This window comes from Penaeus japonicus, unplaced genomic scaffold, assembly GCF_977035675.1.
Source record: "Penaeus japonicus unplaced genomic scaffold, GWHDUDI00000001_assembly GWHDUDI00000002, whole genome shotgun sequence".
In the NCBI taxonomy this organism is placed as follows: domain Eukaryota; kingdom Metazoa; phylum Arthropoda; class Malacostraca; order Decapoda; family Penaeidae; genus Penaeus; species Penaeus japonicus.
The window spans coordinates 11,837,049-11,853,540 of NW_028234404.1; the positions used below are offsets into that span (position 1 = coordinate 11,837,049).

Genomic DNA, 16,492 nt, shown 5'->3' on the forward strand with positions numbered 1-16,492 from the left:
ATACTGAATATCTAAATGGCTTGAGGTAAAGACTGAACCTGTCTAATAGTAATTTCCATGGAGGATGAATAAATAAAGAAATTCCTTTCAGTATATTTGCTTTGCATGTGGGTGTTACACCAAAGAGGAAAATACAAAAGGAGAGAAAAATCGGCTGAACAACAAAAGAAGTTCAATAGATATGGCAGAGCGCGAAATAAATCTTCATAAGAGAGGCAAAGGAAGTGTCGGCCAAAGCTGGGTCCGGAAGAGTACCTTTTCATTACGTCATTTTATCATTGCACCGAGAATCATTGCACCGAGAATCATTGCACCATTATGCGATCTCAAATCGACGGAAACAATATTTCAAAAGGTTATGAAAGGCGGAAAATTTGACAGAAGCTTTAGACGATGGGGTTATAAGAAAAACAAAAACAAAATGAAGGTGTACCATCCGAGAGGAGAAAAGAGACGAGGGGCCCCTTAGACAATTTGACAAGCTGGTTGACCCGGATGAATTAGCAAGAGAAAGAGAAATGAGAGAGAGAGAGGGGAAACACAGAGAGGGGGGGGCAGAGAAAGAGAAACAGAGAGAGAGAAGGGAGAGAAAGAGAAACAAAAAAACAAAGAGGGGGAAAAATACAGAGAGGAAGGATGAGAGAAATAGAGAGAGTGAGGGAGAGATACAAAGGATAAAGAAAAAAGAACTGGAAGGAGAAGGAACAAATTTATTGTAAGATTCCACGAGTATGATTCCTATTAGGAATCATTCAAAACAAACGTACAGCCACAAGTATGGAATGATAAGGAGCCGTTGTGGCAACTGGAAAAACGGCAAGGAATATATCTGGTGTTATATAATAACGCTAATGGAATCACAAGTTTTTCTCTAAGGCTTTAGACAACGCATGATATGTATCTACATAAAAAGAAAATATGTGCATCTTTTTCTCTCTTTTACATGGTTAGAGTTATCTTTGTATGACAGAGATGTTATATGATACCTTGATGACTTTTCTCTTTGTTTTTTCCCTTTGATGTTTGAATTACAAGAGGGACAGTGAAATATTGTTTGCGATGCATGGTGCCACTGACTGCCGTGGCTTCCTGGGCGCCCTTTCTCTCTCTCTAACTGTCGCAGGAGCAGGATCTTCTCGGTCTCTCCGATCAGCTCCTGACGGCGAAGGGATAAAGGATCTGCCGGGCCGCGGATGGTCCACGGAACTCTGCTAGGTTATATGTATATTGAGGAGAGACTCTCGTATTCTTATTTGATTCTATTTGAAGAACAATAAACCAGTGATTTTCTTAGTGTTTTTATTAGCATTATTATTATTATTTATTTCCCGGCCTGCTTAATCTCTGCATTACTACATTATGATTACCTTATAACGGAGTATAATGATTAGAAGACATATTATATTTCCTGACTGGACCCGCAATACATTTTACGTTGTCGTGGACACTGTTCTGACATCAAAGAAAACTCGCTTTACAAAGAATAAGAACTTTGTTTCAATCATACAGCCTCTTATCTCCAAGCAACTTCAGCTCCCTTCTTGAAACCTACAACTGGAACCATAGCTGAAGGCTTTTGGGCAGAGATATGTGTATACATATTGATTTGATATGCTGTGCAGCAGAACTTTTGTGAGTTTTGCACATTTTCCAAAGTTCAAGATTAGTTCAACGGTTGCAGGTCAATGTCTTGATGTAGGTGCTGAAAATTATGATCTTGAAGAAGACCGTGAAGACCTGACGACACAAATGTGCCAGATAGTTATCAGACTGCAAAGGTCAATAAGATGTCCTCTTTTTCTGATAATCTACAGCTTCTTTATTATCCACAGTACCCTTTGCTGGATGCCTACCCAGTCTTGAGCAAAGGCTATGCCATCACAGTAGCCATTTCTGCTAGCTCTTTGACTGCTGAATGTAGCTCTTCTGCTCTAAAGGGAGTTAAATCTCGAATCCGATCATCCATGGTGCAAGAGCGACTAGAAGGCCTGCTGTTGAAGATATTGTAGTGTAAGATCTGCTTGTTAGTTAGTGAAACATAATGAAATTACCAGAGCTTTTATAACAAAACTCTCTAGCTTTTACGATATAAACAGCTGATGCCAGCACAAGCCACACATAGCGACATAGTGCCTCCACATGCAAGAGGGAGAGCCAGCATCTCAGCACATGGCCTGTCTGTTCACCGCCTGAGCCATCAGCTGCAAAGAAAAAAAGTCGGTCTCAGATTCAAACTCATAATATCTATGCAAATCTCTGTATGTCTGTGTGCTTTATGTGTGTGCTTTATCTGTGTGTGTGTGTGGGGGGGGGAGGTATATGTATGTGTGTGTGTGTGTGTGTGTATGTGTGTGTGTGTGTGAGTGAGTTCAACAATGGTGTTATTCTCCAGTGACACACTCACCTCCTTACGGAATACGAAGACGACGTATAGGAAGTACATCCTGATAGGAGCAGTTAAAAGGACAATGAGAGCAGAAGGGCCCGTGATGAAAATGGAAACTACACTGCTCACGAGTCCAAGGCCAATGTAGATACCTTCCCAGATGATCCAGGGAAGGATAAACCCATGACGGTTCTGAAATAAAGGAATATTTGACGTTTTTCTCTTTACCCCCTAATTTCCCTTTCCTACACTCTCTCTCCTCTTTTCTCTCTCCAACTCTCTCTTGCTCTTTCTCTCACTCCCACTCTCTCTCTTACTCTCCCTCTATCTATCCTACTCTCCCTCTCTCTCTTATTTCCCCTCTCTATAAGGATTATATAGTATGTTCCTATATGTTATCAAATACATCAATAATCATTATACAAAGATTACATGAATCACACACTAGCTAGTGAGGAAATCGCTGGGTCAGGTCGGGTCAACTTTGATGGACAGGTAATTCACACATAGTTGCCTTCCCAAGTGCCTTGACCCTCAAACCAACTAAATGCCTTTGACTGCCACACCCCCTACATTCCAAACTACCTTCCACTGCTGGGAACCCTTCCATATAAGCGGAATATTTGGAACACACAGACAGACCAGGACCGACTGTGCTTTCATTCTGACACCTGATTTCTCCGCCTCTTTATACGTGTTGTGATAATGTCTATTACTGTATTCAATGTGCTGTAGTGTTTAATATCTATCATGTACCATAACCACCTGCATTATGGATTAAAGCTGAACTGTTTAAACCCAGTGTCTGGCATCACATATCTATTTTGTGTGGGTTATTAGTTTCAACAGACTAAGAAACCCGTCACACCCTCTCTCCTACTCTCTCTCTCACCTATTCCCTCTGTCTCTCCTACTCTCCCTCTCTCTCCTACTGTCTCTTTCGCTAATCCTCTCTATTCTACTCTCACCTAATCTATCTTTAGTACTCTCTCTCTCCTACTCATTCTCTTCTAATCTCCCCGACTCTCTCTTTCTCTCTTACCCGCTATCTCTCATATACCCTCCTTCTCTTTCCCACTTTCTCCTATTCTCTATCTCTACTCTCTCTCTCATACTCTCTCTCCCTCTCTCTCATATTCTTTCACTCTCCTACACACTCTCTCTCTTATCTTTCTCTCTTATACTCTCTTTCTCTCACCTACCATATTTATCTCTCTCCTACCATCTCTCTCACACTCTTTCTCTCTCCCTCTCTCCTACACTCTCTCTTACTCTTTCTCTCTTATACTCTTTCTCTCCTACCATCTCTCTCATACTCTCTCACAACCATTTCTCTCTTATTCTCTCTCTCTTTCTCTTTCATACACTCTCTTCCTCTCATACTCTATCTCTCTCATACTCTGTCTCCTATTTTCTCCCTCATACCCTCCCTTTCTCGCATGCCCTTTCTCGCACATACTCTCTCTTTCTCTCCTAATCTCTTTCTTTCCTAATTTCTCTTTCTCTCCGTATCTCTTTTTCTACTCTCTTTCCTATTCTCTACCTCTTAAACTCTCTCCCCCCTATTTAATCTCTCTTCTACACACATTCTATCATTTTCTCTCTCATACCCTCACTCTTTCTCATACTCTCCCTCTCTCTCATACTCCCTTTCTTTCTCATATTCTTCCTCTCTCTCATACTCCCTCAGAAAGTCTCCTACACATTCTTTCACACATTCTCTCACACTCTCTCTCCTATACACTCTCCCTCTCATACTCTGTCTCTTTCATATTCTCTTTCTCATACTCGCTTTCTCTCATACTCTCTCCTACCATTTATCTCTCTCTTGTTCTCTCTCCCTCATACTCTCTCATATTCCCTCTTTCTCTCATACTCTCTCTCTTTCACACAACTCTCTCACTCACTCACTTTCTCTCACTCTGTCTCTCATATTCTCTCATACTCATGATTTCTCTCTTATTCCTTCCCTTCTCATACTCTCTTACTCTTTTACTCTCTCAATCTTTCTCTAATTTCCTTCCTCTCTAATTCTCTCCCATACCCTTTCTCTCCCTTATATGCCCTCTCTTTTACCTTCTTTCATAATGTTTTTGTTTCATACTCTCGCTCTCATACTCTCTCATATTCTCTCTCCTAATCTCTCTCTTTCTCTCCTATTCCCTCTCTCTTTCTCTCCAAATTTCTCTTTCTCTACTAATCTCTCTTTCTTTCTCTCCTAATATCTCTTTCTCTCCTGATATATTTCTCTAACCTCTCCTTCCTTCCGAATCTCTCTTTCTCTCCTAATCTCTCTTTTTCTCTTGATCCCTCTTTCTCCTAATCTTCCTCTCCTCTCCTAATTTCTCTCTCTTTCTCTCCTCTCTCCCCCTCTCTTGAAAATGGGAATGTATCTTTGTGTGTGTGTGCGCGTCTGCGTGCGCCTGTTTATCTCTATCTCTTCGTGTGTGCGTGTGCGTGTGTGTTCGTACGTGTGTGTGTATGTGTATGTGTGTGTGTGTATGTTTAATGGAAGTGGATATGATTCACTTACCTTTAAGACACCGAATAACAGCAAGATGGCAGCGATGGTTGAAATGGATACAAAAACAAAGGAGACAATGAGCAGGACTCCCATATCTATAAAAGAAAAAGAAAAAGAAAAATAATAAAGACGAAGAAATATATATATATATATATATATATATGTATTTATATATGTATATATATATAATATACATATACATATATACTATAAATAGAATACATTTTCTTTCATAAAAATGATAATATTCCATATTTTCTTTGCATCCCTTTCATTAATCTATACATGACGCTATGACTTACCTCTGATGTTCCTATGACTGACGACGTACATGAGGAAGGCTTCAAGAATCAAGGAAATCACCTATAGATGATATTAAGTAAAATCACATGATTAAGAAAATGTCATGACTATAATGCAAGTGATCAAATTGATACCAAATGATAGAATAGTAAGACAATAATAAATGTAAAACTACGTAAAGAACCACTCTTATACGCCTTTTGAAAGTTGAAAAGAAAAAAGAAACCATCTTTGGTCGATTGACAAAGCAGATAATCTAATATGGTGATCAAAATAAAGGGTTTTTATCAACCATCACAGAGTAGCAAGTAAGAACTTTTGACCTTTTTGTTCGGCGTTTCTCGATAGCTAATATACAACATAACAGGTAACCTATAGCAGATATAACACAAAGACTGCTTTACCAGGTAGAGGACGCCGATGGCGACGGTGCCGTCCCTGAGAGACAAGCAGCCGCAGCACTGCACCTCGTCCCTGCCGGTCGCCGCCGGAGCATGCGGGACTCCGGGCGCAGGACTCGCTGGCTTCGCTGTCGCCTCCACGGTGTCCTTCGTCTTGCCGTCCATGCTGCTTGGAACGAAGGATATCAGTGTCTATTTATGAATATGTGTATATGTTTGTATATATACATACTTTTGTGTATATATGTTTATATGTATATAAATGAATAAATGTGTGTATATATGTATATGTATGTAATTATATATATATATATCTATATATATATATGTATTTATATATATTTATATATATTCATATATATGTATTTATATACATATACATATAAATACATATATGCATATATGTACATATATATACTTTAAAATATGTATATACATAAATATATACTTATATATGTATATATATTATATATGTATATAATGTAATATATATATATGTATGTATATTACATATATATGTATCAATATTATATATATATATATATATATATATATATATATATATATATATAGTAAAAGTGTGTGAATATATATGTATATAAGTATGTATGTATATATATAATATATAATATATATATATATATATATATATATATATATGTGTGTGTGTGTGTGTGTATGTATGTATATATGTATATGTGTATGTATATGTATATATATGTATGTATATATATGTATATATATATATATATATATATATATATATATATATATATATGTACATATATATATATATACGTGTGTGGGTGTATGAATGTACGTATTTGTATGTATGTATGTATATGTCTGTATGTAAGTATATGTATATATAAACATATATATATATGCATATATAAGCATATGTATGTATTTATATATATACATATACATATATAGCTTTGCAAATATGCATGTTTGTATATATATACATATATATATATATATATATATATATATACATATATATATATATATATATATATATATATATATATATATATATATATATATATATATATATGCGTGTGTGGGTGTATGTATGTATGTGTGTATATGTATGTATGTATGTATATGTATGTATGTAAGTATATATATATATATATATATATATATATATATATATATATATATATATATGTATGCATGTATATGTATTTATATATATACATATATATACACACATATATATCTCTATATTTACATATGCATATATATATACATATATATATACATATATATATATATATATGTATACATATATATATACATATATAATTATATATGTTTTCATATATGCATGTGTATAGTCATATATATGTATATATATATGTGTATATATATATGTGTGTGTGTGTGTATGGGAAATTGGAAAGTTACGTACCTTACACTGTTTAAACACTGAATAAAAGTAATCAAAGAGCACTAAAAGTATTATTTAGCTTTGAACAAACGACTGCAATGCGCTTGCTTGCTTGCTTGCTTGTTGGATTTATTGGCTATCAACCAGCGGCATAGGCCAAGGTTATTAAGCCAATGATTCCATTTTATTTTATCAATCTATATAAGGTCATAAAGTTTTGTCTCCCTTAGAAAAGTGATTACTTTACTTATTATTTTTTCGTTGTCTGATAGCACGTTTGAGATGGTAAAATTTATGCTTTTTATATATAAATAATTTTTTAAATTCTGTCTTTGTTGATTATAATTTGGGCATGTTATGATTATATGATTTATTGACATGGTTCTATTGCAGGTGGTACATATTGGAGGGAAATTTTTCTCCATATAGGGAGTGAGGTGTGTTAATCTTGTAGCATTGACCCTTATTCGGGCCAACACCACCTCCTCCCTTCTGTTTTTTCTGTAAGATGTGTCCCACTGTTCTATTGTGAGATTGTTTTTGTTGTAGATTGTGAGGTCGGTCCACTCACTCTGCCACAGGAGATGGATTTTTGCTTTTATAAAAGAGACAAAACACCTGAGATCTGTGCGGATAATACCAGGCTCCAGATCGCCAGTCGACCCGGCTAGTTTGTCAGCCTGTTCATTACCATGGATACCCGAGTGTCCAGGTACCCATATCAGTTTGATTGATTTATTGGCACTATGCATTTTACGAATGATATTACCCTGTATTTCATTATAGGTGGTTTCTAGTGATTTAATGGCTTTAATTGAACTTAACGAGTCTGAAAAAATGACTATTCTATCGTGGGTCGTCGATAGGGCAAAATCTAAAGCTTTATCTATTGCAAAAAGTTCGGCAAGAAAGATCGATGTATGATTCGGCAATCGAAATCTCAACTGACATTCAGTCGACCATACACCCGCTCCCACACACTCGTCTGTCTTGGACCCGTCGGTATATAAATGAAAAAAGGAAAGATGTTTAATTAGGATCTCTCTGAACCTCTGGCGTACCTCCACCTCCGACACCGTGGCTTTGGCTGATGGTAGCCAGTCTACAACAGTAGAAAAATTGGGTGTTTCCCACGGTGCTATATTTGATTGAACCAGGGTATCGATGGTAGAGAGATCTATACCGACTTTTTCTGTGAGGTCATGGAGTCTATTGCCCAGCGGCTTCCCGCCGCGATACTGGGGCCCTACCTGCCGGCGCAAAACATCCCTGTTGGGATGTTGGGGCTGCCTGGCTACCTTTGCGGCATAGGTCAGCGCAAGCTGGCCGCGTCTAAGACGGAGGGGAGGTACTCCCGACTCTACCTCTAGGCGCTCGGTGCGAGTGCACTTAAGGGCTCCAAGACAGACGCGTAAACACGCATTCTGCACAACATTCAAACCTTTCAGAGTTGAGCTCGTTGCCGAGCCATACACGATTGACCCATAATCTACTTTAGATCTAATCAGGGATTTATATAACATTAGTAAGGACTTTCTATCAGCTCCCCATTTGTGTCCAGAAATGCACTTTAATAAATTGAGTGCTTTTTGACATTTATTCTTTAATTGACCAATGTGGTCTTTCCAATTCAATCTACTATCAAAGAGTAGTCCAAGAAATCTAGCTGAATTTTGAATAGGTATTGGATGGTTGTCTAGAGTTAGCCTGATATTGGGCTTTCTCCTATGTGTAAAAACCACGCCAATACTCTTTTTAATGGAAAACTTAAAACCCCACTGGAGGCCCCAGTTATGAATCATATCCAGTGCCAATTGGATCTGATTTGCCGAGAACTCTGCATTATTGCTGGAGTGCCATAATGCACAATCATCGGCGTACAGTGAGTATTTAAGATTCCGAGGAGGAGATGGTAAAATGTCATTTATTACACATAAAAATAATGTAGGAGATAAGACACTTCCTTGTGGGACCCCGTTTGCCTGGACAAAAATGTCCGAGAAAGTGACATTGTCAGAAAACAATTTGACAGAAAAAGTTCTGTCAGAAATGAAATTTTGGATGAAACAAGGCAAGTTTCCACGTAATCCGAAAGCATAAAGTTTTCTGAGTAGGCCATGTCGCCAAGTCATGTCGTAGGCTTTTTCTATGTCTAAAAATACTGATATCAAAAAATGCTTTTTGGCAAATGCCTCATGAATGTGACTTTCCAGTTTTACTAGCTGATCGAGAGTTTGGCGTCCCTTTCGGAAGCCGCACTGCTCGTCAACTAGTAAATTTCTGGTATTTAAAAAATGCAATAGCCTACTATTAACAATTCTTTCCATGACCTTGCATAAGCAACTTGTCAACGCAATTGGGCGGTAAGAGATGGCGGATCTGGGATTTCCCCCTCCTTTCAATATGGGAATGATGTGGGCGAAGTGCCATGAATTTGGAAAAGTCTGGCTTTTCCAAATATCATTGTACACTTCTAGCAACTTAATCATGTCATCATGATTAAGATGCTTTATCATCTCATATCGAATCTCATCGGGGCCTGGGGATGTTCCTCTACAGGCTTCTAGGGCTCGGACAAGCTCATTCATTGTAAGGTCTTTATTGTAATCAAAATTATCTCCTGTGGCAAAGTGAATTGGTTGCAGCTCGGCTGCTTCCTTGGTGGTCAGGAATGCAGGGTTGTAGTTTTCCGAGCTGCTTGTATAAGAGAACTGCCTGGCGATTGTGTTAGCAATGTCTCTAGGTTCATCATAATTATTTCCCTCATGTAAGATGTTTCTGATTTTTATTGATTGTTTTTTTCTATTAATTCTATTGACTGTGGACCAAACCTCTGAAATTTTAGTATTGCTGTTTATCGTAGAGACAAAGCTTCGCCAGGAGTCTCTTTTGGCTTGTCTGATTGTTCTACGAGCCCTAGCTCTCGCTTGTTTGTATTTGCGAAAGTTCTCATTTGTGATATTATTATGGAAAAGCCTGTAGGCCCTATTTCGTTCACATAGCGCCCTGCGGCAATCTGGTGTCCACCATGGAACTCTATGCTTAACGCTATCTGTCGAAGTCTTAGGTATGGTTGCCATTGCTGCATTTATAATACAATTTTGAACACTGTTTACTTTATCATCAATGGTTTCTCCAACAACTTCGAGCTTGACGCTCCTTGTGAAGGCGACCCAATCTGCTCTTTTTACGTTAAATTTGGGTGCTGAAGGCGTCCTCGTGGTGTCGCATGAATATTGAATACAAATAGGAAGGTGATCGCTTCCCAACGAGTCGTCAATGGTGTGCCACAGGCACTTGGCTGCTAGTGTTGAGGAAACCAGTAATAGGTCTATAAAGCTCAAATTACCGGTATTATCGTCTATTCGCGTTGGACTACCATCATTTAGAAGAACCAGATCAGAGTCGTTGATCAACTTAACTACTTGCTCACCTCTACCATTCACCCGTGGGGAACCCCATGATGTATGACGAGCATTGAAATCTCCTAGAATTAATTTATTGTTTGGCAGACTGTCCTGAATAGCAAAAAGCTCATCATAGATTAACCTTTTATCAGGTGGACAGTAAGCTGAGCATATAGTCAGATACGTGTTATTGAATTTTACTTTGCATGCGACGTGTTCCAAAGTAGAATTAATCGTCACTTCAATGAAAGGGAGATTCTGGTGGATGTACATGGCGACTCCGCCTCCACCCCTTCCCTCTCGGTCTTTTCTACAAAGATGGTAGTTTCTTAGCGATACGACCTCGTCAGAGACTTGGTCGTTTAAATGGCTTTCTTGTAGTACGATAATATCGGGAGCATAGGACGAGGCTAATAATCTAAGAGAGTTTACTTTTGATCTAAGACTTCGACAGTTCCATTGTATGATGGTATACGCGTGGATTACGTTTTATGGGGTTTGGAAGTGCCTTGTCCGGTGGTTTTTATTTTCTTTTTTTGGGAGGGAGGCGCCTCCTCCTCTCCCTCGCTTCCCGAGGGCCTCTCTCGGGAATTTTTGGAGACAGTAGTCTCCATGGCCTGCTCCCCTCCACCAGAGAGACGCCCGGCGGAGGATGATCTGCTCTTACGAGCAGAACTACCACCAGACGAAGTTCTAGTGGGGGTCGCCTGGACTAGAAGGTGCGATCCGGATTGTGATTTGGTATCGACCTCCTTAAGATGCTGTTTTTGCTGGGTTGATTCAGCAATTTCTTTAATTGTCTTATTCAATTCTTTAATCTGATTCATTAAGTCCTTTACCGTTTCTTTCAATTCTGCAATTTCCTGGTCCTTAACTGCGAGCTGCTGATTAACACTGCTTGCACTGGAAACAGTGTTAGTTACTGCTGAGGCGTAAGAAGTATTGGGTTTGCTTGTCAAACCTTCCACTTTCTTCTTGGCCTCACGGTAGCTAACATCATGTTCTCTCATGTATGCTAATGTCTCAGTCTCCTTCTTCAGGCTACTGCATTCAGCAGAGCCTGACTGATGGGGACCTCCACAGTTAGCACACTTGAGTGTCTTTTCCGTGCATTCAGTGGTATCGTGATCTCCAGTACATTTACCGCAAGTGAATTTGTTAGTGTCCTTATCATTGCATCTTAATGAGGTGTGTCCAAATTTTTGGCATCTATTACACCGCATTGGCTTTTGAATGTAAGGTCGTACTTAAACAATCTCATATCCGATTTTGACAGTACTTGGAATTTTATTTGAAGCAAAGGTCAAGAAACACAATCCGGTCTTTGTTCGCGCATTCCCATCTTTCTTGGTCATGCAATTTACGTCCACAACGTTTTGGTCATTCATGGCATCAAGAATTTCGCTTTCTTCCATTGTCCTCAAATCCCTGTGAAAGATTACTCCCTTACAGGTATTTGGGCCAACAGGAATAGTTACTTTTACTGTAATGTCATGAATCTGCGTCAGCTTAAGTAAATCGTTAACCTGAGACTTAAATTGCACTTTCACAAGGAGGCTACCATCTCGCAACTTTCGGACAAAATCAAAACTGCCTCCCACTTGACCATCAAGGACCTTCTTAATGATAAAGGGGTTGACATTCTGCAAGGATTGATTTTCTTTCATGCAACGGATGTTCACGCACCTTGCGTTCTGGGGAGGGATATTAATGTGTCGTCTGGGTCGGTCATTGGTCGGGGTTCCATTACTGGTCAAAGTGGTCTTAGAAAGGGTCTGAGTCGCCCCTCCTCCTTGGGGAGGAGGAAGGGTAGCCGGGGAATCAATCATACTGGGTGTCGGACCAGGTCCGAACCCTGGGCCAAAGCCCGTTGTCCTGAGGGGACTACCTTTTCCCTTAACTTTTGGATCAACCTAATCCCAATAGCTAAGAGAGGATAAAATAAAACACGTCTTTCAGTTAATCGTCCTCACCCCCCCTTAGTGGAAGCCTGGTTGCGTTCTCCAGTACCAACTAAGGGATCGGAGTTGTGTGTAAGACACCTTCCAACCGCCGAACCTGCCTAGTGCGAGGGACGGTAAGTTGGTGCCCACCCCCCAAGCGAATACAGGAGCTCACAAGGAGACTCCCGTAGGCTCAGGAAAGTCACACAGAAGAATAGAAAAATTCAGGGAGAGAGAAAAGTTGCGCCCAAAGGACGCCCCAGACTACTGGGCCTCCCTACCCAGGGGTCAGCCCGTAAGGGCTACCCTGTGGTAGAAGAGAGCTGCGGGTCTGGGGTGGGGGCTGACTACTCCTACTTGTAGTCTCGTGTCACCTTCAAAATAAAGCACTGAAGGTGCAGGCAAAGTACAAAAACTGTAAACACAGTACTTTACTTTATTCTCTTACTTTACTTAACAGAGAAACAATAATACCCAGCGAGACTAGAAGCCCTGAGACAGGGTAATTCCAGTGGCACCAGATTTTTAGCTTATTGCTTCTATGTTTTTAGGAACAGTGTGAGGCCAACAAAGTCTCATACACGAGTGATGTGAAGAAGCGATGACAATGCGCGGCGCTCCAATCCTTTATATACCTGTACTTTCGTCAGTTGCCGACCAATGAACATTAAGCCAGTTTTATTTAGATTATTCCTCTATATTTTCTTATTCATTTTGAGATAATGGTTTCATGGTGGTATTTGTTGCGAATACTGGTGGTGATACACGAAGACTATCCCATGATAGACACTACCGAAAGAAATTCATTAAACTTATGAATCTGACAGCGCGCAGAGTTGCCGTACCGGAAATTACTCGACATCGTCATTCATGTTTTACAAAGCAAGTAACGGGAACTGTCCCTGCATTACCTTTTCTACTAATTAGCAAGATTGCAATAGTAGCGTTTTTTCCCACGTGCATATTCGTTCTGTACTTTTCGAGGAAGTATGATTATACTACCCCCCGCCGCCCACGCCTCCCTCTTCAAATATTTTGTCTCCTGCAGTCATGGATAGAATGGTACTTGCCTTTTTCTTTATTCCTCTCTCCTATGCTGTATGCATGAAGGTGAGTGTGTCATTTGTATCATTTAAACAAAAAGGCATTAATATTTACGCATGAAAAGAAAGGCACACACACATAATTGAATATTCAATGCAGGTATATTTTCTTTTATCTTTCTCTCGATTTATCTCCTTGTAATTCCTCTCTCTCTTTCTCTCGTGATCTCAATGTCTCTATCTTTTTATACTATCCCTCATCTACTCCTAAGGCGTTGCACCATGGAATTCCCGTTTCCACGAACACACCTGCCCTTCCGCCATGCATAGTTTTCCTAACTCGGCCAAATCTCTATTTTCTCTTTCTCCTTCCCATTCTGTTCTTCACCAATCCGTATGGCTCTTCCTTTATCTTCTTTTTTTCCCTGTAAGTTGCGAACGGATCTGGTCTCTCTATAAGTATTCAACTGATAATCCTTTTATAGATATTACCGAAGACAGTGTTACACCACGTTATGAAATGCTCAACTCCGTGCCGGACACTCACGTTCTCTTATCACACAAAAAGAAAGATAGCTTCACTCTAGAAGCTCTGCGTTTATACTACTAGAAAGACTCCGTTTACTTAGGGTATGTGACGGCGTAATATCAGAAACAACCGTTTGGTATGTGAAGATTCCGGGGTTAGCAAAGTGTTAGACAACAATGTAGTGATGTGCTTCGCCCCAGCCATCCCTCCAGGACCAATGCACGAGTGTCCCCTTTGTCGCCACGAGGGGGAAGCGGCGCCAAGAGATGGCGTTGTCCTGGAGGGCCTACTACTCGCTCCCTCCCTGGAAGGAGGGCCTACCACATGCTCCCTCCCTGGAAAGAAGGGCATAAAACCCCCTGCGAGGCGTTATTCGGGACACACACCACTCGTGTATGAGATCTTGATGAGCTCACACTGTCCCCTAAAAAACACAGAAACAATAAATAATAAATCTGGTGCCGCTGGAACTACCCTGTCTCAGGGCTTCTAGTCTCGCTAGATATTATTGTTTCTCTGTTAAGTAAAGTAAGAGAATAAAGTAAAGTACTGTGTTTACAGTGTTTCTGCTTTGCCTGCACCTTCAGTGCTTTATTTTTGAAGGTGACACGAGACTACAGTAGGAGTAGTCAGCCCCCACCCCAGACCCGCAGCTCTCTTCTACCACAGGGTAGCCCTTACGGGCTGACCCCTGGGTAGGGAGGCCCAGTAGTCTGGGGCGTCCTTTGGGCGCAACTTTTCTCTCTCCCTGAATTTTTTCTATTCTTCTGTGTGACTTTCCTGAGCCTACGGGAGTCTCCTTGTGAGCTCCTGTATTCGCTTGGGGGGTGGGCACCAACTTACCGTCCCTCGCACTAGGCAGGTTCGGCGGTTGGAAGGTGTCTTACACACAACTCCGATCCCTTAGTTGGTACTGGAGAACGCAACCAGGCTTCCACTAAGGGGGGGTGAGGACGCTTAACGATAAGACTTGTTTTATTTTATCCTCTCTTAGCTATTGGGATTAGGTTGATCCAAAAGTTAAGGGAAAAGGTAGTCCCCTCAGGACAACGGGCTTTGGCCCAGGGTTCGGACCTGGTCCGACACCCAGTATGATTGATTCCCCGGCTACCCTTCCTCCTCCCAAGGAGGAGGGGCGACTCAGACCCTTTCTAAGACCACTTTGACCAGTAATGGAACCCCGACCAATGACCGACCCAGACGACACATTGATATCCCTCCAGAGAACGCAAGGTGCTTGAACATACGATGCGTGAAAGAAAATCAATCCCTGCAGAATGTCAACCCCTTTATCATCAAGAAGGTCCTTGATGGTCAAGTGGAAGGCGGTTTTGATTTTGTCCGAAAATTGCGAGATGGCAGCCTCCTTGTTAAAGTACAATTTAAGTCTCAGATTAAGGATTTGCTTAAACTGACGCAAATTCATGACCTCGGCGTAAAAGTAACTATTCCTGTTGGCCCAAATACCTGTAAGGGAGTAATCTTTCACAGGGATTTGAGGACAATGGAAGAAAGTGAAATTCTTGATGCCATGAAAGACCAGAGCGTAGTTGACGTAAATTGTATGTCAAAGAAAGATGGGAATGTGCGAACAAAGACCGGATTGTGTTTCTTGACTTTTTCTTCACCAAAAATTCCTAGTACAGTTAAATCGGATATGAGATTGTTCAAGTAAGACCTTATATTCAAAAGCCAATGCGGTGTAATAGATGCCAAAAATTTGGACACACCTCATTAAGATGCATGGATAAGGACAGTAACAAATTCACTTGCGGTAAATGTACTGGAGATCACGATACCACTGAATGCACGGAAAAGACACTCAAGTGTGCTAACTGTGGAGGTCCCCATCAGTCAGGCTCTGCTGATTGCAGTAGCCTGAAGAAGGAGACTGAGACATTAGCATACATGAGAGAACACGAAGTTAGCTACCGTGAGGCCAAAAAGAAAGTGGAAGGTTTGACAAGCAAACCCAATACTTCTTACGCCTCAGCAGTAACTAACAATGTTTCCAGTGCAATCAGTGTTAGTCAGCAGCTCGCAGTTAAAGACAAGGAAATTTCCGATTTGAAAGAAACAGTAAAGGACTTGATGAATCAGATTAAAGAATTAAATAAGACAATTAAAGAAATTGCTGAATCAACCCAGCAAAAACAGCATCTTAAGGAGGTCGATACCAAATCACAATCCGGATCGCACCTTCTAGTCCGGGCGACCCCCACTAGAACTTCGTCTGATGGTAGTTCTGCTCGTAAGAGCAGATCATCCTCCGCCGGGCGTCTCTCTAGTGGAGGGGAGCAGGCCATGGAGACTACTGTCTCCAAAAATTCCCGAGAGAGGCCCTCGGGAAGCGAGGGAGAGGAGGAGGCGCCTCCCTCCCAAAAAAAGAAAATAAAAACCACCGGACAAGGCACTTCCAAACCCCATAAAACGTAATCCACGCGTATACCATTATACAATGGAACTGTCGAAGTCTTAGATCAAAATTAAATTCCCTTAGATTATTAGCCTCGTCCTATGCTCCCGATATTATCGTACTACAAGAAAGCCATTTAAA

The 16,492-nt window shown here is 40.4% G+C and overlaps 1 protein-coding gene across 1 annotated transcript; it reads right to left on the reverse strand.

Moving 5' to 3' along the window:
• Positions 1-1,285: 1,285 nt before the first annotated feature.
• LOC147472266 (uncharacterized) lies at positions 1,286-7,126 on the reverse strand. The gene is made up of 6 exons (XM_086547136.1): positions 7,035-7,126; positions 5,618-5,780; positions 5,213-5,273; positions 4,920-5,005; positions 2,405-2,578; positions 1,286-2,201 (listed from the first exon to the last, which is right to left on the reverse strand). The coding sequence occupies exons 2-6, from the start codon at positions 5,777-5,779 to the stop codon at positions 2,163-2,165; spliced, it is 522 nt and encodes a 173-aa protein (XP_086403262.1). The 5' UTR covers position 5,780; positions 7,035-7,126; the 3' UTR covers positions 1,286-2,162.
• Between the last annotated feature and the right edge of the window lie 9,366 nt (positions 7,127-16,492).